This window comes from Nyctibius grandis, chromosome 9, assembly GCF_013368605.1.
Source record: "Nyctibius grandis isolate bNycGra1 chromosome 9, bNycGra1.pri, whole genome shotgun sequence".
NCBI classification, from domain to species: domain Eukaryota; kingdom Metazoa; phylum Chordata; class Aves; order Nyctibiiformes; family Nyctibiidae; genus Nyctibius; species Nyctibius grandis.
Window position 1 is genome coordinate 32596261 of NC_090666.1, and position 22808 is coordinate 32619068.

Consider the following 22808-nt stretch of genomic DNA (forward strand, 5'->3'; position numbering starts at 1 on the left):
AGTTGATCTGTTTTTCAAAGAAAATCCTCTTTAACTCCCAGAATATCAGATTTGCCACTTTTGCATAAGTATCCGGTTAAATTTGGAACTGAAAACCTGAAAGACTTGGAAGGTGCATACCATGGCCTGCCGTGAAGGATTCTTAGCCTTTTTATTCTACTTACTCTGAGAATGCTTTCTCCCCACATCAAAATAAATTTTAATTGATTCCTATATCATGCTTTTGGACTGATTTAAGATGCTTCCTATTGACGTCTGCTGTTTTTCAGTTTACACAAGGAGCTCTTAAGAGGAGGGTTCTTGTTGTAAAAGATTCCAGGTTTCTGATTTCTTCCCCAAAATTCATTTATGTGAAAGTAAATATTTAATATCTGCGAGGCTCAAATAACTAAGCTGCACTTCAAAATAAATTGAGTAGTAAAAATCCAATAATGCTAATTTACCAGTAACATCTATAAACATTTATCTTCTATCCAGCTGGAATGGACTTTGACAGATCTGCATGTGTTTAGCCATAGCAAGCACAAAGCAATACCTCTGCAGCTGTTTTATCCTCGCCTTGAGAATTTCTGTGTGCTGCTGAGACAGGAGAGGTAATTGGATGTTCTTCTTTCCTGGCAGGTACTGGACTGGATTGAAAATCACGGGGAAGCCTTTCTGAGTAAACATACAGGAGTGGGGAAGTCTCTACACAGAGCACGTGCGCTGCAGAAAAGACATGATGATTTTGAAGAGGTAGCACAGGTAAGAGTCTGAATCAGAGGCTTCTGCTTTCTGGCTTGATTTTTGTTACTCCTCTTGTATATTGAGAAAAAAACTATTCCTGTTTTGGATCACACTGCTCTCTTCAAACATTTGGAGCTGACCAGGATCCTGTCTCCCAGGTTTGAAAGTTAGCAGGCACATTGCAGAGCATGGTAGCAGCAGGACTTACAATCAGAAAATCACCACATTGGGTCAATGGGAGGTCTCAAAGCCTATGAGAAATTGCAAGCAGTTTACGGGACAGTAATGCAAAGTGTTGGGACATAAAGGAGGATATTTATGAGCAAGAGTGATAAAAAAATCAATTGTAACTCCTACGGTGGAAACTGAGGACCTTGAGAATATGGTGGAAAGCAGCAGCTGGTAAAGAAGCAGGGGAAACACTGGAGTGTGTTTGCAGGAAGGGCAACTACCCTTCCACTCTTCCCAAGAGTACAGTGTATTATGTGGAAGGGTTTTTTGTTTGTTTTGGAATGCAAGGCAATAATTACAGGTAGTCATTATTATTATTAATGTTATTATTATTTTCCTTATAGCACAGTGTAAGCAAGGCTTGTCCAGGAATTTTGGTATGAAGCCAAAAGCTTCCACCTAAAAGCTTATAACTTTTCCTTGAAGCATGATGATAGTACATGTTTGGGGTTTTTTTTTAAGTATCTTACGGCCAGAAATTATCCAATCTCAGCTCTGGCTGTCAGATCATGTTACATCATTTTGGTTTAGATTTGAAGCATCCTCTACCAGAAATCGATCTTCTGTAAAGGTACTTCTGCTTTGAGTATTTCAGATAAAATCCTGATTAATCTGTGTAAAGCAGAATGTATCAAATGCTTTGTCTTCCCTATGCACAGAAGGCAGGTTATTGCTCAAATACTCCACTGTGGCATAAGACAAAAATGTAGTAGTATTGGTTTTATGTATATAGTTTTGGTTTTCTGTAGTACCCTTCCCATGTGCTGGCCTAGTTTAGTTGTAAGATGTTTCCAGCAACAGGGACATACCTCTTTCACTGTGCCTTCAGGGAAACTGTTTCACTGCCTGATGGCAGCTACTGGTTAGATATTTTTTTTCGTCTCCCTCATATTCAATCCATATTTGTCTCAATCTCCTCCCCCTCCCCCATTTATATCCCTTTAGTCTTATTTATCTTTCTTAAGGAGATAAATGCCAGGGAAGGAAATGAATTACTAACCCTATCTAATATCTGTAGAATATTAGCATGTCTTCTCCTACGTGCCTCTTAACCATGTTAAACATATTTAATTCTGCTAGCATGTTCTTATTAACCAATCCCTTAAATATCTTTTGTTACCTATTTCTTTGGATCCATTCAGTTTGCCAACATCCTTCTTTTAATTAGATGTTCAGCTCTTGATGGAATATTCCATTGCTTGGCTTGCTAGTGAACTTCAGTGTTACCTTTCAGCTGTGATGGGATGTCTTTGAATACCATTGACAAATCACACAGCCTGAAAGCAGCAGTTCTAGATTGGTAGGTCTCTAAAATTTCATGGTACCTCCTGTGGATTTAAGTCTTCTGGTAATAGGCTTCAATTTCTAGAATTACCTTTTGCAAATTTATTAAAATAGACCTTAGGCTGGAGGTTGCAAACCACATTTCTACAAGGCCTCATCCAAAAGCACAAGTTAGCGGGAGGTTTCGTCCTGAAATCAACATTAGGTGCCTTTCCAGAAAATGTGCTTGAGTGAGCTGTTACTGGATGCAATACTGGGGTAATGAACGAAAATGAAGATCATGCAATATACAGGAGCTGAAACTAGGTGATTTAATGTCCTTTGTGGCATTAATATTTTCTAAATCTCCCTTTTCTATGATACATTAGCTTCGTAATTCCAGTTATATCTTGTATCTCTGGATCACAGCTTTTTTTTTTTTTTTTACCTCCTCTTTGGATAGTACTTGACTGGACATGTAGGAAACAACTTAAGAACAAGTGAGAAAAAAACAGAAAAATAACATACTCTTGACAATAGAGATGAGAGCAAGCTTGTGTAACTTCTGCACATGGAAACAACAGCTCACTTAAGGCTTGCTTCACTTGATGATGTAATTGGGAGATACATCCCCTCATCAGGGTTTAGGAACCTTACAGATGTGCAGCTTGCATGCGTAGGTACTAGGGTAAGTCAGAATAGAATTATTTCATTTAAGACTTTTCTAACCCCTCTGTTAGTTCTCCTTCTATACTATTTCAGCATGTCTGTCTGTGAACAACTTTAGACACGTTTCCACTCACTTCACGAGGCCAAATTCAGAGCAAAGTGTATGAATCTAGTTCACTGGATGACCACATGTGTTCAAATGAAGGCAAGTGTTTGGGAGGAGAATGGAGAGGAAAGAGAAAAGTATAGTTTGCATGGGTATAGAGTCTCTTAGGTTCCTCTGAATCTGATTCTTTTACATCTTATGTGATAGTATCAATGACTGTCTCATTGCTGCCTGGACAATTGTGAACAGTCATGATCAGTCCTGCACTCTGAGTATGAAGTTTATGGTACCTCCTAATTAGAAATATCTGACACAAGTCGAACTTGGTTACTTCCCCCCTGATTTTGACAGGAATAGTTTCCTCTGGTGCATTCACACCAGAATACCATTGCTAATTTATGAGGCCTGTCTGCAGTGTGACACTGGAATGTGGAGCTGGCAAATGGACATGGGGACATGTGCTGAGGGGAAGTGAAAGGAATCTCAGGCTTTATCCGAGGTCAAGGACTTAAGAATATAATACTCTGCTTTGGAAAGAGTAATAGCAAGGGTAAGAGGGGAGGCCATAAATTTATCACACCTGGAGTTCTCCTGCAGAAGCTTCTAGTGAGGTCGATTTTGTGGTTGGGGAATAAATCTCCTCCCGACTCTGATTATGACCAGCTTTTATTCTTCCTAACTCCCTTCTTGATGCTTAACTCTTTAGACTTGGTTGGTAGTTAATTCTAATTTAAGTTTAATTATTTGTCCTTTTTCTCAAGATAGCGAATATCTTTGCCATGGCTAGGGTGGATAACTCGCATCGCTTATTCACAATATAGCCATATAATAAAGCACATGTGCTAAGATCCTTGTCACGGTTTAAAGCTGGGCCAGCTATTAAACCTGTGGCAGATGCTCTCTGTTAACCCTTCTTCCCCCTTCAGAAGGGAAAGGGAAAGGGAAAAGGGAGAGAGACTTACGGGTTGGAAAGTTAAAACAGTTTTAATAAACTATAATAATGAAAAAGAGTATAATAATAATATTGTAATAATCAAATATATACAAATATATACAAAACCAAGATCGAGCTACCCCGGTGTCGGCCACGTCACCCCCAGCACTGCAGGGCAGGCTCCGGGAAGGCCCAGGCTGGGCCTAGCAACGGTCAAGAGCTGGATTCAGGGATGCACGGATCAGGATCAGGGGCAGCAGGAAAACGGACAGAGTCCTCTTTGGACACCGGCCATACCAGAAGGGCAAGAAGGGAGCAGAAAGGGCCGAAGGCTCAAGCAGCAGAAGCAGCCCAAGCCTCAAGCAGAACCCCGAGACCCCCGTGATCCCCCTGCTTTATACTGAGAATGACGTGTATGGGATGGAATACCTTCGTTGGTCAATTTTGGGTCACCTGCCCTGTCCGCTCCTCCCTGCAGGTGCGACCCCCCTTCGGCTCTTCACTCGTAAGCAGTGAGGAATTTAGCAGTGACCTTGGTTTCTCTAAGACTAAGTACAGCAAGAGCCTTTCTGCATAACATCCCTGCCGGTGCCTCAGTGATAATTATCAAACTTTGAGCGTTATCAGTCCTAGAAGCAGACACTGTCTGCAAAACATGCAGTTAGTTTCAGAACCATACTGTATAAATTTATTCTTCAAAATTGACTTTCTTTTGGCTCTGATATATTTGTTCTTATCTACTACTGTTTGAGGAAAGCATTTGCAAAGGTCAGACCAGAAGCAATTTTCATGAGTTTTCTTGATATTTTCAACAGTGGGCAAAACATTCCATGTTTTTGAATGCAGCCTCACTGCATGTAAAGAAGAGTGGTGTATCTGGGATTGCTGTGCTGAGAAATGCTCTGATTGACTGACCTGCCAAGGCACTAGACTGAGAGGTGGAACGTGCTCCCTCCCTCTATGTCTGATTAGAAACTCCACAGATTTATAAATCTGGATGTAATGATCCAATCAGGCATGGCCCAAATAGATCACATTCCTGTATACAGCTGGGCTTGGAAAATGTCAGTGGTTTTAGAGCACTGCATTGTGGGCATAGGAAATATAATTTGGGGTCCCTTTCTCTCATAACTGCTGTTTAGACAATGCTCTGGCAATTTTTCTGACTGTATTTATTCTACATGGAACACACAGATGGCAAATGTTTGAATTTGGATTAAAAAGCCTGAGCTCCTGGGACGGGGGTTGTTGTTTTGTATATACCTGCAACCGTTTCTCAGACAGTGCTGATGCTGTTCACAGACTGCCACCCTGAAAATGCCAACCTTAGGCACAGTGCCTGCTGCACAGTGAAATTTAGTAGTCAGGCATTATCGATGAGGTAGGTATCAAGATACCACTAAAGAAAGACCACTCTGTGGATGTAGTTGCAATGTTCCTGCAATGACAGCCTCTTTGTCTGGAATTACTTTGTGTGAATCAGGTAACCATAGCTCAGCCAGTTATGATTGTAAATCCAAAGATAATTTCATTTTAGACTCTGTCGTTTCCTTATTCAGGGCTTTTATCCTGAAAACCAGTGTGCCTTCCAACTGGAAAATTCTGTTAGCTGGCTTGCGTTCCCAAAATCTCCCAATGCTTCAGCACTACTGAGTTGAGCTGCATGTGTTGGAAACCGTTCTCCTGTTCTTTGTATATGCAGAGATCGGCCACAGGTCATTCTCCTCCCCCTTGACATTCCCACAGTTGAGGTTAAAGTGGCCTTCTCAACATCCTCTTCAGCTCACAGAGGGCATCACTGCATTTGTGCCTGTGCAGAATTAGGAAAGATACCAGGGAAACTGCTCTGTTAATCCCTTGCACTCTGCTGCCGCATGACTGAGTGCTTTTGTGCTTTGAATGATTTGAAACAAGCATTTCTGTAGTCTTGCTGCATTTATGAGCTTTCCCATCAGATGTGCTGTTAAGATTTCCTATCGGGCAGGTTTCTCCGCATTTTTGGCATGCGTGCGCCCTCCTGTACGTACTTGAGCCTGCAGATGGCACTCGCAATGCGTTAGAAAAGCCTTTCACTCCCCTAATGGGAAACAGAGCTGAGGTTTCTAACCCAAACTAACCAAACATTGTCTCGAAGTAAAATGAAGCAGAAGTGGAAGCTGGCTCGCACGCTGTCCCCTTGGTGTTCTCCCACCCCTGCCAAAACTCACGTTGTTCAAGGTCACCCAGAAAAACAACCCTCCTGTTATTTTTTTTTAAATGCAAAGCTGGGCGGTCCATGCTTCAGTGCAAGGTGGTGCTTGTCATCTGTGTTTATGGGATAAGCTGCTCTCGGATCTGTGGAGCTACTTTCAAGGCTCTTGGGCCACATTATGCTCAGAGCTACAACTGAGTTTTGTACTTAGTACCTGTGTGAATGTTTGCATGCAATAGTTGGTGTATTTTTCATGGTAATCCAAAGACGCTGATGTTTACAAGGTAAAATATCACAACTCCAGCATGCAACAAAGCACATGTTCTGAACAACCTTGGTTCAAATTGTGCGGAGTTGTCCCTCATTATCAAACGCAATGAGAAGGTTGACTGGAGGCTGAGCTGTGGCCATCAAAGTTCATGGGACTTGTCTGTATGTCCAGTGCGGCAGCTCTTGGTTCAGGCCTTGTGACTAAACCAGTTTTGATTTAGGTACATGGCTGGGTCCTGTATTCCTGACTTTGAAAGTTTTACAGGATCCATTTTGCCAAGGTATACATGCAATGCAGTAGACTATTCTTGAATTATTACAAAGGAAGAGCGCCAGACAAAATGCGAGCAAAAATGCTGAGCTGGGCAGTATGCCATTTGGGAAGCTGTTCAGTTTTCCTGATCTTGGGTGTCTATGCTTGCTTTCCTGCAAGGCAACTTTTGGAAGATGATGATTAAACACCTGAACACTGGCTTTAAACCGTCAAAGTTAACCTTATGTGTACATATATAGTTCCTTTAAGATTCAGCTCTTCCTTTTATTCTTCTCAGGGAGGTAAATGTATTTCCTGCAAGGGAAGGCTTTCAGAGGAGACCTTGAAAGCCAAGGGCCTGTATTGTCTACTAGAAATCAAAGATCAGATGGTGTACTTCATCTGAGAAGCAATTTGTGCTCCAGTGTTCCTGCATAGTGTATTCCCTTCCTCCATTATTCCTAAAATGCTGTCAGTTCAGAGTTTTTAAAACGCTCTTGAAGATAAGAAGAACTTTAAGTGTAAATATGTAGAAAAATATGATTAAGTTGTTTGTCATGTGAAATATCCAGTGGATTCAGTAGAAACCCTGCAGGTAAAAATGGTATTCTGTGATATCTTAGTCCCACATAGTTTTACTTGAACTGCTTTAAAACTAAGTGAGGTAATGGAATAGTCAGGCCAAAGCTGAATTACAAACAGCTACTTGTTTGGCCTTCAGGATAAAAACCTAGTGCTTTCCCATACAAATTCCAGCTCTGTTGGATGTCATTGTTCTAAAGTTTGGCATGGAGTTCAGTACTGATGTAAAACAACTAGGCATAAATTAGGAGCCCGTGTTGATAATGAGCACTTAGGGAGCTCTGTCCCAGGGTAATTTTTTTTTAACTATTGTAATTACTTTTTTAAATTTTGTGACCTACCTGATTGTTGAAAGGAATAACTGACTGGACATAATGGATTTTTCCCTTTGGTTGGGTGACTAAAATCCTGTGTAGGATGAAATACTAGGCCAAAACAGGGAGAAAGCAGACAATTAAAGCTGGTAAGAACTATGCTCGAAGTTAGCAATAACAACTGTGGTTTCAGTAATGCCAAATCCTTTTAAAAATAACAAAAACATGAAACAGGCAACAAAAAATCAGTCCTGCTCTTATCTTCATCATCTTTTGCATAGTCACTGGCAAGTTCTGAAGCTATAATCTGCAGTTTCCTGTTCACTTCATTTATGTAAATGTATTTACTTCTACACAAAGAAGAAGAAATGCCCACTGGCAGCAGATTGCACAGGCCTTTGCACAGTGGTGCAGGAGCTCTGGGCTCCAGAGCTCTTGGTTTCTTCTCCTGGCTGGCAGCAGGCTGCACCGGGCGGTCACAGGCAGCAGAGAAAAATGAAACTGTCTATATATGGGTTGTCTGAAGCTGGAGAGTCAGATATTTTATCATGGAAGCACTAGTATAACTTTTTGCATGAAGTCTAGCAGCTTCTGGGTGACTCAGGACATATCTGCATTGCAAGTGCAGAGGTACTGGAACTGTTCTGCACAGCCTGAGCCAGGAACCAGAAAGGCTGGGAAGGGCAGAGCAGTATAGCAGTGTTAGCTGTAATGCTATGGGGACTCGGCTGCCAGACCTAAGTCAGACACAGGTCATGTAAGATATGTTTTCCCTGAGGAAGTGTGATACTCCTCAGAGTACGCTGTGGATGTTAGTACCATGCTCCACTGCATGATCTAGACATACCCATGGGGACTTCATTAGCAGGGGGTGCTGAAAGAGCATCTTGGCTAATCTTGTGGAAGTTTGCACAGCAATGTAATTGAGTTGGTGGCTGTTGCTACTCCACGATCTAGTGGTAATAGGGAACCTGTTTTTAGAGAGGCCCTATAACGGCACAGAAATCTTCCTGGAAATCACTTGAAGAGCTGTGCCTATTATGCCACGTCTCTGAGTTTGCATTTCAGTGTCTTTCTCCTTGAGTTAGAGGTGATTTTTTTTTTCCTATTTCTTCTCTTCCAAAATCACATGACAGCTGGATCTTTTCATTAAACTGCCTGCAGCATGATTCACAATCTAAATACTCCCTATAAAATCTCAAGGCTTGGCAACACAATACATTTTTGACAATTGCCAGGAGCTAGCTTCCTATCGCTGGTTTATTTGGGTAGGTTTATTTTTGTACCTTTAAAATATGTTCCTTTACTTTGCCTATAAATGCAGAATGCTGTTCCCATGGCAGACTGGGAGAACAATGAAGCTATTTAAGAAATATGTATTTTTAATTCTAGAGGCTCTGGAAAATGGAATTTCTATTGTGCGGGGAATTCTGAGTTTTTGAATTCATTTCATTTTGAATCAGAAAAGAAAGCCAAAATGTCCTAAAGAAGAAAAATCCTGGAATTTGTTTTTTCAAGGCCATAGATTTCTTCGACAACATTGGAAAATTATAACACTGATGCATTATATAACATGCATACTAAAAATACATTCGATATGGTACTGATGTCTCAACTGAATAAACATCCAGCTGAAACAGAAGATATTTACCACTGACAGTCTCTGTGAAATACACTTGAATGAACCATAGCTGTTTAGACTGACCTGTGTACGTTGGTGAAAACCATTGTCATCTAAAGGCTTTTGATCACTTCTGATCGTTTTTCTTTGTGCTGTCATTGGCAGGTCAGTGGGTTATCAAACTGTACCTATTGATTCAGGAAGATTAATTGCAGCAATGTCCAAATCTCATTTGTAATGATGGTGGACTAGTACTCTTCAGTTCAATTTCTTGTAGCTACTTATAGCAGAGGGGCTCATGGGGAGAAGGGTGACACTATGAATCTGATCGACGTTTTTACTTTCTGATTTTGTCATAGGGCAGTAGAAGGAGCTGCTTGTGGCTGTGCTGCTCCCTCCCAGCCAGCCAGTGGTGTCTTTAGGAGAATGGCACATTAGCCATAGCATCTGTATTGTGACATTGCTGCAAATCACAAATATGCTGCTTTGCAGACAAAGAAAATTCCATGTAGATTAAGCCAATATCAGAGAGATTTGTATTCAGTAACAGAGCAAAATATTTTTCAAGGACAGGTTTTAAGTGGTCATTGTCATTGTGCAAATGTTCTGGGAATAGAATAACCGGGTCCGATTGATCACTCTGCTGCACAAGATTTAGAACAAAATCACACTTCCAATTTCAGATAACTTGCTTATAATTAATTTGTTCTAAAGAATGGAGAATCCAGTTCAGTGTCTGTATCTATACTGCAGAGAAGCTGCTTGGCAGTGTGGTTGTTCCTCTCTTCTTTTCCTGTCACAGGTCCCTAATTGTCCAGATGAAGGATGTCCTGTTATTCCCACATAAGGTGTTTGAATTGCCTAAAAACTGAACTTGCATTATGAGACTATTGCAAATGTTTTATACTGATTATATATAAATAGAAAGTATTCAACCAACATTTTATTGCATATAAACTTATTTTAAAAATTTATTTCCCTGGGATAGAGTTCAGATCTCAGTTTCTCTTGTATAGAAATAGGGCAGCATCAGTGGATTTATAGAGGTCTTTTGGAATTACATGTGTGTGAACAGGGACAAAAATCCTAATGTGTCTATAAATAATTCACTTGTTGATTCAGGGTGTGTAATCCAGCCATTAATATTACCCTCCGTAACTGTGGTCTGTGAGGTCTGGTTTTGCATAACCAAGCCCCAGGAAAGCACTGGTTTGTGTCACTATGGAAATGGTATATGGTTTGAGGCATTTAGGCATCTTTGTTTAGTGTCTGGTTCAGAGCACTACCACATGCAAAAGCTCAGGTTCCTCTCCCTGTACTGCCTCTGCTGAGCTAGGGAGAGAAATTCTAAGATTAACATGAGAAAAGCAAGCAGAATCAGCCTTCTTGTGTCGCTACACTTATAATGGAGCTTGTTTGGGGAGAAAGAAATTGCAGAATTTGCAAGAAGTCAGGGACTGAGACAGGAGGTGTTTCTGAACTGTCAGAGTGTGTGTGCATGTGTTTGTCTAGCGTGGTAGCCTATATTAGTATGCAGCTAATACAAGAGAAACCGCTATGCGCTCCAGTGACACCGTGCCCTATTAACATGCAACCCTCATTATTATTAGAGTGTTTGTTCAATGCATAAGGGTTGTTTTTTCTGCGCAGTGTAGGTAACTCCGCGTGATATTAGCGAGATCCACAGCTATGCAGCAAACGGAGAACAGAGCCTGCTTTTGCCTCCCCCGGCGTAATATTAGGGCTGGCTGCAAAAGTGCACAGCGTAAAAGGGCATTTGTGACTCATTAATATCAGGGAATGGAAAGTGCAACCGTCACGTAGAATGTGTCAATTTGAGAGCTGAAGCGAATGCATTGAGTGTTCAGTGAAATGAAGGTTGTTTCTGCATGGAGAGGAGAGATGGCTGAGCGCTAGTTTTTGGCGACTGGCTCCTGGTTGTTTTGCCTGTGGCCGGGATTTATATTGACAACCAGAACTTGGATTTGTTAATGCCCACATATCAAAGTTGAGTGCAGGAAGGACTTGAAACCTGCAGTGCTCCATGGTTTTACTTTGAAATAGGTGATATTAAGTGGGGAGAGAGGTCTAGTACAATTTCAGTGTTACTCTCTGTTGCCTTCTGGGGTTTGTTTTAGGCTCAAAATGGACCTCGTTGAATCCTTTTTAAAATCAGGGGTAGCTGTTTGTTCGCACCACAAAAGCGGCTCAAACAAATACTGCCCTGCCAGGAATGCATTCACACCATTCCTCCTTTGTAAAAAGTAACCATTGCTGACTGGTTTCACAGGGTGGCAAACTGTCCCTCCCAGTGCCAGGCCCTTTCCCGAAGGATTCCTAGTTATATCTGTGCCACAGCACAGTTTCTGGGAGCACACCGAGTGATGGGCTCCATTCCCGCTCCACTCCTCTGTCATGCATGGAAAACCAAATGGGAGAGAAGCAGCCTCACAGCACAGCCAGGGCTGTGCAGCCATGCTGAAATATCAGTCAACTCACCAGAGTGTGTGCTGCCCCTTGGGACTGGTAATTGGGTCACTAGGTCATTTAATCACTGTAAATTTAGTTTTCTTGTAGTCGCATGTAAATGTGGGACAGAAAAAGATACTTCAGAGCACAGAGCAGAATCCAATTTGTATGCTAGGATAGGGACACAAAATAAGTGAGATTATTTTGGGATGAGAATGGTGAGAGGAGTGTGAATTTCTGCTTGGACCTGCTGGGCATGCCTCCAGGGATGGGGGCAGGTGCCCAGATCCCACTGCTTGGGGTTTGGCACAAAACTGGGACTTCGGGATAGCAGGCAGAGAGAGATCAAAAGACAACTCAAAGATATTTTCTCTGATCTTTTTGTCTCATATTATGTCCAGTCTTATCCTTTGGGGGCCTGATTTAGGATTTTTGGAGGAAGGGGGATTGGATAGGGAGAGGGAAGAATTTGGCAACATTAAATGTACACTAGAAAGCTCTCAGGATTTTTTACAGTAAAAAATTTGGCAGATGTTGACTGTACAGGCAGTATCTCATATGCCTGCAATATTCTTGGAGATCATCTACATGCCAAAAGTCAATACATTTTATAGCATGAAGATCTCTGGTGGGAGTACTGTTCTGTACCAGATCTCTCATTGTAAGTCATTATTACAACGTATTTATCTCAGATCATGTGCGGTCGCCTAATAAGAGCCAGAAATAAAAAAAAATGTTATCTTTCTAAATCTTTGTTGTGATTATGGATAACCTGAAGAGTAGAACACATTTTTAAAATGCACCCCATATGAATGCTTTCTGACCAACATGAAAAATGTTAGTTCCTGTCTGGAACTTTTCTGAAGTATATGAATAAGTCTGGTATAAAATAAATAAATAAAATTGTTTATGACTTGCAGGGTAGTGAAAACCCCTTTTATTTTTCCTCATTATAAATATGCAGTACTTCTCACTAGCTGTTACAGAATATTTTAATCTTTTTAAGTTTTAGGGAAGAGAAAGCCCTTAGTCCATTTTGCTTTGGTGGCACCTCTGAAGAACTAATTTGATGGGTAAGCTGTACAGACAGTTCACATGTCAGGGAAATAACAGTGGTGAAAAATTGGTTTATAAATCTAATAAGAGTCAGAGAATGGTTTCTACTCATTTGAAACAAATTCCAATGTGTAAGCCGTGACTGAGAGCTGAATTAATGTTGACAGTGAAGAGATTCTGACTATCTTGCTGACCTCCTAAGGATGCTGAGCTGGAACAAGGAGATGAAGTAAAAAGTTAGTCCAACTTTAATTGAAGCTGGGGAGGCTTCTTTATTCTTGTAGACAGCAGAGGGGCATTCGCCATCAAATTAATCTGAGGTCCAGAGAGTAGGGGGATGGGGACAGAGGTTATCTGAATGGTGGGCAAGTGGTGTGTTACCGTTCCTGTTCACAGGGTATGTTGAGAAACCTCCTCCTGCCAAATGGATATATCCAAATTGTCAACAAAACAGAGGTGTTGGTGTTTTATTGTCGTCATGTGTTTTGTCTTCAGCAGGCAGTGTACTGAAGTGTGAGGTTTACTCGGGATGGAAAGACCAATTTTTAAGTGAATCTTTGCTACAAGTTAAACTTACCTGGGCAAATAGAAGGGATCCAGGAGAACACCAAGGGACTCCCTGCTTCCCTCCGAGTCTAGAGAGAATATAGACAGTGCTAGCACATGGTACTAACTCAGCTGCACCCCAAGACATGATGCCCATTTCCTGCACCACTCCCACCTGGGTCAGTGCATGGGAACTGATGCAATCCAGTGTGTCAGGGAGGGAATCTGTGTTTCACAGGAGCAGCAGCAAAAATGTCATTAAATCTCTGTATCCTTCCTGAGGTAGCAGCAGTGCACTAACCCTGCTAAAAGCCTTTGGCATATCTTCCTCTGTATTTTTTCTGCCAAACATCAGTTTGCTTGTCAGAGGTGGCCTTTAACTTATGGCAAAATAGAGTTCACTGCAAATCTCGAGGTCCTATGATGCATTCGTGGTAGACTTACCTTTTTGCAGAAGCTTGTGTTGCATATAGTAATAATTTTGTCATGTATTACCAGACAGAAAGGAAGTATGATTGTTAAGTGATGTGTTGTGCTCCAGACTGCCTAGTCTCTATACCTGGCTATACAGGAATTCTTAAGCTGAAAGCTTTGGAGAATTTGGGACAAAGTTTTGCTGAATTTTCTTCTGTTAAACATTATTGCATTCTATGAACAGTCCCGTGTCCCTCAAAATGTGCTTCAGGAAAGATGTTATAACCTGTCTCTACATTAATGGAAATAAAGGCACAGCTGAGTCAAGGTAGTGGCTCTGGGGGAAACAGGGAGAGGAAATGCTTTGCTGTTTTATTTAAAGCGGGTTTCATAAAAACCTAGACACTAGAAACAAAGCCAGGCAGTTTACAGAATTTACGTCCTCGTAGGTTTATTTCTGCCTCTGTTTTCAAGGCAGCAGTGCTGTCAGTTGTATTTGGTACTGACTTTTCCCAATGCTGCTGACAGTCTGAAGCCTTTTAATACTGTAATTGCTGTGTCTTTGAAATCTCCAGACTGTGAGCATGATATTAAACCCTGAAGTTATTTCAATTCAGGAGACCAGCAGGACTTGATAAAGCTGTCATGATTGTACTCATGTCTGCAGGGCTCAGAAAAGATGTGAGCTGAGCCTTTGGGACAGAAAACAATACTGTGCCCTCCTAGATTGCTGCTCACCTCTGAGCTGCCACATGTTTCTTTGTTTCTCCACTCACCTTCCCTTTTCCCCCTATCAAAAAGAAGTTGTGGGGCTTTGCTGTGAACTGTCTGGGCTTGTTGATGATATTTATCATTTGAGAAGCTTTCAAAATGCTGCATTTCCCTCCTGACAGTTTGCCTTCTTGTGCTCCCTTGTCATATCTACAAAAAAAAATGCTTTCCTCACCTTTGCTGAGTTTCAAAGGCTCAGTTGCCTTGTAGTCACCTGAGCAGCTCTCATTCATACACTCTGCTAATTACCCAATTATCAAGTCATTGTGCAGTGGTAATACTGTTTTACTGGCACACTCACAGTGCCGCATAACACTAACCAATATCAGATTATATTTTTTTGGGGGGCCTTAAAACCAGTTTGGTTTCATGTCTGATACCAGAGCTACTGTATAATGGCATCTCAGTTGGTTATGTTTTCTTCATGGTTCTGCTGTCCTTGCTGTTGCTCACGTCCATGTGCCTGTTACTTTGCAAGGATGTTCTCAGAGAGAAGAGATCAAGCTCTTTTTATGGATACTACCAAGGATCAAATGCTAGAATAAAACTTTGCCAATAATCATCAATTTCAGATATCTTCCCTAATTCTTATACATCCTTATAGAGTCCATGAAATATTGAAAATATTTAGCAGCAACAGGAGTATTTCATCATCTCATTTTAATATGCTGTTTAGGTGTGCTTCTCCCAGAAGAGCAGTAAGGTGACAGAAAAAAAATATTCTGAAGAGTATTAATCGAACTTTACCTGCATAACCCTGTCATCATATTTCCTACTCCTTCCCCTATAAGCACAAAATGAGCCTCCATATTAAGCAGACACTCTTTAGGGTGCCTAATATTTAGGGTGCCTTAAGGTGCCAAAGTGAGGCATAACTGCTGGCTTTGAAGGGCTGTGAGACCACCTCAGTTAAAACTGTCAAGTTTTTTCAGTGCAGTCTCTGAAAAGTGTTTCCTCTGATGGTTCTTTAGTTTGTAAATGAAGTTGTTTGTGTGTTAGACCGAGTGGATGAGCCTTCTTGGGGCAGCACTGCTGTCTCAACTGGCAACCTCTCTTGCCTCAGCAAAGATGCCGAAGATGGTTTTGTGGGATTAAAACGTCATTCTTGTTCATCCAGCGCCTATGTGGAGTTTTGTAGATCAAAACTTCTTAAATCTCATCTCACAAAGTGTAAGGGTGCATGTATTTCTGGTAGCTTAAACTGCACCTTCTTTAAGGATGTGTATCAGACTCCAGTGAACTCCCACAATGATATACACTCCTTATAACATGAAGTGTGCAAATTGCTTCCCTGGAAAGAGTAGGACTATTTACTTATCTCATGTAAAGCAAGTGCTTAGTGGTTTATTTAATAGAGGAGATAAAATAGGGAGGAAAGAGGATGTTTACCAGGCTTCAGGTGAAGCCTTTGGTGGGTGTAGTCTTTCTGCTTACAAAAAGAATGAAATCCCTTTTCTTCCTCCTTGCAACAAAAATAAAAATGAATCTTGCAACATTTAAAAATAAAATCTAAGCAGAGAAAAGTCTAGGTCTTTTTGCCAAATATGCTTTTGAGCATTCTGATTTAGAAGAAGAAAATAGCTTTGGAAGCATTCAAAGTAAAGTCCTTGCATAAATGGTACTTCTCAGTAGTGACAGAAGAATTCAGTGATGGTTAAGCTGACCACACTGAGCTAAGAAGTTAGCTTGTTCTTTGTGTGTGTGTGGTATGTGCATGCACGTTGCATCTATGTGTCTTTGCATACTTATTAATATTGGATATGATGTGTGATATTAGATGGCATTTAAAACATATTTCACTATATGTTTCACTGGCATTTCATTGAATAATGGTTTTGATCACACTGGAGTTAATTAGCTTGATTGTGGTAATAAGAGTATTCTCTACTTGATGTATGACTGCACTCCTGATTGAGATGAACAGTTGATGTGATAAAATGTACCATAGGCAACATTTTTTTAATCTAAAGTAAGCACTCAGTATGAAATAGCACAAAGAAGAATTATTTTAGCTAATGTATTTCCAGCTGTTAATTCTAATCTTGCTTATTTATTAGTTTGGAGGTCTAAGGTAGCTTTTACACAATTTATCTGGGGTTTCAGCATTTGATATAATGTTTAAGTGTCATTCTTTTAAATTCAAATAATAAATTCATCTCAATTTGTATGTGAACCCTGAGGGAAAATCATAAATAAAAGATAACGATACATGAAAAAATATCTGTTTCTTGGCGATGGTTAGTGAGGATGCTGTGTGATATCCACCTCGTCATTCCTGGGAACTGTTTATTTCTAATTTATGATGAAAAATCCCTTATGCTTAGATAATCCACTGAAATGATGGAATTACTGGAGGTGTAAAGCAGTAATTAGTGCCAGGGTGGTATTATATCTGGCCTCTTAGCCATCTGAAATGGGAGCAAACTTCACATTCCCCAAATCTGTGGATGTTCCTGAGCTGAGCTGAGCTAAGCTTCAAATGTCAGCGAGGAAAGAAGTAAATACAGATTCTCAGCCAGAAAATGTCTGAAGAAAAATAATTTAAAATATTGTGAATGAGCCATAGTCCCACAATGGGAGATGAGAGGCGTGAAAACCTTTCAACCCCATGTACCAGGTGCAAAGATGACTTTTCCAGGAGTTGAGAGAGAGGTTTTCTATGCATTGCTGGTGTGCTGAAGCATAGGTGACATTCCAGGCACTCTGGTTCCTAGACTGCGTTTGCAAGTAGATGCAGTTCTGAGAATAGTAGTAATTTCGTTGAAACTGTCAAGTGGTTGATACTTGGACACACACTCACACATGCTTGCACTTACAAACTTACCTGAGACCCTCATTTGTTAAACTACTTAAACAGATGGGATTCACTCATTTAAAGGTAGGCATGTTCTTACATGTCCATCAAAAGATGAATATAGCAGGCTGTAGTATTTGAAGAGCTCAAACTTCAAGGGCGGTGCAAGGAGAACTGGGGCAAAATTATGACAAGAAAAACTTAAGATGAATTGCCATATCTAAGGGAAGAACAGTCTGCAAAAGAAAGTGATGGAAACTTCATTAACCTGGATATTTTTTAAAAAGGTCTGGAGAAGTTTCCAGTCTAGTGTACAGTAGGGAACAATCCTGTCCTTGATAGAGCAAGTGGCTGCATGACCTCAGAGAGATGTTCTGCCTTTAACTTCTGTAACTGTAATTCCTGGTAAGTCTGTTTTGAATTAGAGCAATAGAGCACAAGTAAGAATACAGGTCTTGATTTGATTACATGAAATTCAAACTGTATAAAATCACATCTTACATTAGATCATCATATGCACTTAGCCTTTGCCCTTCTTAAGGGAGGAGGAATTTTGACAAAGATGGATGCTTCCTTAAACCCCAGATTTATTTATCAAAGAAATTGCTTCATTGTGGTCACTCATTTTAGCTTTAGAATATCAAATTGCTAAATATATAATTCTCCACAAAAGCCTGACTGTGAGATCACTTAACCTAAACAAAAAACTGGAGCTAATTTTAACAAAATGGCTTGAGCAAAGAATCTGATAGCAGTAACCGAGCTTGATAATCAAGGATAACAATAGTTTATAAGGATTGAGAAGAAATGCAGAATCAACTCCTTAATTACCATTTTATGAATGTGGATTGTGCTAGAGTTTCTGCAGGGAGGAGTGCTACCTGCTGTCAGTGTACAGAACAGGGGTGCGAGACTTCTGGAGTTCTATTTTTAGCCCTTTGCCATTTTTTGTCTCCTCCTGTGATCTTGAGTAAATGTCTAGGAGACTGACCCAGTTCTCACTGAAGTCAGGAAGATCCTTTTTACTGTTTTCAGTGAGAGATAGATCAGGCTTTGAACTTCGTCTCAACATCCCATCTTCACAGCAGGAGTAATAATACTACGATTTCATCTTTGGTGTTGAAGAGTCAAGTCATGACCCTAAAGAACATAAAGGAGGTATCACATCAGATAAAGCCTGAGCTTCAGCCTACAGGCATAAGGTGGGATTCACATCACTAGTGTTTAGTCAGGAAGATCAGATCTAAGCTAGTCATCTAAGTTCTCTCTCTAGTCAGTACTTACTGGCCTCTAGAGATGCCATGTCTTCCTTTTACATGGTAAAACCTAGGTGACAAAGCTCTCCGAATCAATATGAGGAACCTTTGCCTGGAACTGCCTTTCACAGCCCCAGAACTTGATTAACACAGAATAATGCAAACCAGTGCTGCCTCATTCCCCTTCAGCATATCTAAACATCTACTTAGGAAGTGCAGTGTCTAGGGTATGTCACTTGTGTTTAATGAGATAGTGTGTCTGATCACTTGCCCCATTCCCCTACCCCATGTTTCTCCTGATGCATACAGCTAGACGTATTTCTCTGGCTGATTGGCGTGGTTCATAACACATTGGAGACCTTGGAGACAGTTACCATGAAAACCTCTCAAATGAAATAAACAATAAACAGCTGTAAAATACTGTGCAAGGGGAGATTATTCTGGAAAAAAAATGCCCAGATTTGGGCCACAAACTCTGCCCTGGACTACCATTAGACACAACTATTTTCAATGTAATCTGCCTAGAAAGAAGCAGCAATAAAGTAGTTACAAGTGTAGTTGCTAGGAGTAGAGGGAAAACTACATGGAACCGTTTTCTGAAAATGCACTTGGGTTGGAATCAAAACGCTGCACTACATTGATTGATGCCTTAAAAATGTGGGGAGGGCTCAGTGAAAAGCACAAATACGTATGATCGGCATGTTTCTTTTGGAGAAAAGTATTTTGGAGAAAAGGAGGCTGAGAGGTGACCTCATGGCTCTCTGCCATGGCTTCCTGAGGAGGGTAAGTAGAGAGGGAGGTGGTGACCTCTTCTCCCTGGGTTCCAGTGACAGGACGCGTGGGAAAAGTTCAAAACTGCACCGGGGGAGGTTTAGGCTGGCCATTAGGAAGCATTTCTTTACTGAGAAGGTGGTCTAACCCTGGAACAGGCTTCCTAGAGAGGTGATTGATGCCCCAAGATCAGTGTTTAAGAGACATTTGGACAATGCCTTTAGCAGCATGCTTTAAGTTTTGGTCAGCCCTGAAGTGGTCAGGCAGTTGGAATAGATGACCATTGTAGGTCCCTTCCAACTGAACTAGTCTATTCCATTCCATTCCATTCCATTCCATTCCATTCTAATTTGTTTATAAGTGACTAAGACATTAGACTTCTTTAGCTTCAATACATATCATAAGAAAGGCAAAATATTTCTGTTCTGCTGCCTCTAACCATATACTGGTCCAAGAATTAACTAATGCATTATTCATTTTTTTTTTCCATTTAATTCATTTTTTCATTTAATTTTTTTTTAATTAGGAAAAAAATGCCAAATACTTTCAAACCAGAACTGGGGCCCTTTTGTTGATCTGTACTGAGCACTGCAATGCTATTTTCTGTATAACAGATCAGGCCAAGCACAAACTGCATGCAGGCAGCACGCTCTGATGTTGAGAATCAGTGCAAGTCCTACTGTGGGTGAAAAAGATTTGGAGAGAACAATTGATGAAACGCTTCTCTGGCACAAAGATTATGGACAAAGTAATGTTTGTTTCAACTTTAAAGAAATCTCTTGGGCAGTTTGCTGAAAGACCTGTGTTTGGATAGTGCATTTCCAATGCAGCGATGGCTTCATACGCATTAGCATGGAGACACAGTGGAATCTCAGCTGAGATCTGCTACCTGGGTCAGAGATGGAAATGGATCCTTACATTTTGGTGCTTGTTGGTCTGAAATGCAAAGGAAAGCATGATAAATGTAACAGGCAAATTTCACATCAGCTTTTTCATAAACCATTTTTTTCACCTTGCTACAGAATATCAGACTCTTAACAATTAATGAACCAAGGTTATAGGAATCCTGTCAGTAAATATTGCCATGGGATAAGACAACAATCACCTCTGATTCCAAATTGTGGAGGGGATTGTATAGGTTTTGTTAGTCTATCTCTTTTCCATAATTGTTTCTTTTTGGTTATTTGCAAGAAACAGAAGAGAGATAAAAGCCTCTTGGTTCTGTCTAAGATGAATTCCAAGAGCATATATTACAGCCATTTCCATTCTAAAACCTGAAGGGTGCAGTTTCATTTTCTTGTGATTGCAGATTTCATTATTGAAATAGGTGATTATGCAAAGATCAGTATAGAAAGATTATTAAGAGATTTGAGATGGAAGTTGGTTTTGTGCTTGAAACGGTGCAGAAGTATGTAATGTCAGTTAGCAAATCACTGAGAATTTCAAGGGTTTACACATGACAGTTCTCTCAGGGGTTAATGTAACGTTAGGAAAAGATGCCACACACCCCTGAAGTTTCACAGAGCATATAATTTTATAACTCATAGATTATATTTCTGTGGAACTTGTGCTATTATTGTTTGACAGGAGCTAATTTCCACAGATGTAGAAGAGAGATTCTTCATGGGATCCTCCCTTTGGAGGGATTAGCCATTTTTGATGTCACCTTCCTCAGGATGCCACAGAAAACCTTCCATGGGTCTGCGATTTGCAGAAAAGAGGACAGCCATGATTGTCCTTCTAGTAGCAAAAATTTCCTTCCACAATTGTATTAGCTCTTACCTTCTTCCAAAGTTTGGAATCTTGATGCCAGTTTGGAGTTGTACTTAGATCCCGTGCACCTGGTAGATCCTTCCAGATGTCAGAAGGGCTGGGAATTTGAGGTAACCTCTTCTGGCTGGGGGTAGCAGGACAAGGAGGCATTACATGCTTTTCTTCATCATGAGACTTAATTCTCTTTTGGATTCCCACCCTGCGTGACCCAGGGTTATGTCACACCAAGAAAGTATGAAGTGCTTCAAACAAATGAAATTAGGATCTCTAAAATACAGCAAAGCTGTATTCATACTGTATTTCAGCAAAGGTATTTGTGTCTCAAATCTGTGCCATAAGCGGAGAGTGAATGCCTTTGAAAATATACTAAATATTATAAGTAAAAGCAGAGGACAGCCTTCTGCCCAGGGAGCTGGACTGGTGTTTGAGCTGTTGTAGTGGTAATGTGTGAAAAACCCTAAAGTGGAGTAGACTTTGAAAAATAGTGCTAGCTTTGGCATTTGCTCCAAATACTATTGGAAGAGGATCATTCAGAAAGGATACTGTTAAGTGAAACTGGACCCTAATTCAGATCATATGAAGTGGAACATTTTTTACAAATTCTCAGCTAAAGAGGTTTCAAAAAAATGATTGTTAAAACATAAAATTTTGCCACTGTTAACAACCTAACCATTACAGCAGTGGCCTGAAAGTGAGGGAATAAAAATTTACTATTGGTAACAAAACTGTCTAGAATATGTTCTTCACAGTCCAAAAGGAGAAATGCAAAACTGTATATTTATAGTTAGCCCTCAGAAACTGGGAAAATGAACAGTGAATGAGCTGTTTTCTTTCTGCTTTTTATAACTGGAAATATTTCCCCACATTAAACACTTGGAGGCCAGCGTTCCATCTTTGTATTGAGTATTTTCTCCAGCAACTGTTATTGACTGCAGCAGGATATTATCTAAGTAAGAACAACATGACTTGATTCATGGCTTTTATGTTTGGCAGTGTTCCTTTAATGCTCAGAAGTACATGTGTGTCCACAGTGTTCAAAGGTATTTTGTGCATATGTGTAAAGTTAATGCATTTTTAAACTGAGAAGGACTCTCAGTAGGAAATTGAAAAGGAAACTGCTACAATTGCTTCTGTTGATGGGGAGGTTAAAATTCCCACTGAGAGCAGTCTTAGGCCAACGCTGAGCATTTCTGAAGATCTCACCCGGTGCTGGAAACACCCTTAAGCTGATATCTTTGTCTCTCCTTATTTTTGTTAGGTTTTAAATGCCACAGAGCTGTTGGCCTCAACTTGAGTGAAGAAAGCTTTTCTATGACAGCAAGGGCTGGCTATGTTTAGTTAGCTAATTGTAGCTGACTAAACTGTTGCCCCATGGCTATGGAGAAGATGTCTGCACTCCCTTTCCATTTCTGCTGTTCTTTATGAGACTCTCCGGTGTATTAGTTCAGTGGTGTTTTCCAGAAATGTGAAAGAGAGAGAGAAAGATGGACAGATAGTTTGAAAGCTGAGATAAGTTTGATGCAATTCACCTCTGTTCCTCCAGTCTGGCATGACTTGGGTACAACGTTTAGCTTCTGCGTTCTTCAGTTCCCTCTCTATAAAGTAGGGGTAATACATCTCATGTATTGCAAAGGCCATGGCTATGGGATAAATCTGTTCAGAATGGTGAAGTGTTCAAATTCTTATGTAATGGATGGCAGGTATGTACCTCGGACAGACTGGAAATGACACCCCTTGAAAGCAATCTGAGCATTGCATATTCGCAGCTGCAAGCTAATCAAATAGACTTACTCCGTTT

The 22808-nt window shown here is 40.5% G+C and overlaps 1 protein-coding gene across 1 annotated transcript in view; it reads left to right on the plus strand.

Annotated features, from left to right (window-relative positions):
- The window catches only part of KALRN (kalirin RhoGEF kinase), a 526387-nt gene that overhangs the window by 281747 nt on the left and 221832 nt on the right, over positions 1 to 22808 (plus strand). Inside the window, 1 exon segment of the mRNA XM_068408148.1 lies at positions 622 to 744. Coding sequence (XP_068264249.1) covers positions 622 to 744 — 123 coding nt within the window.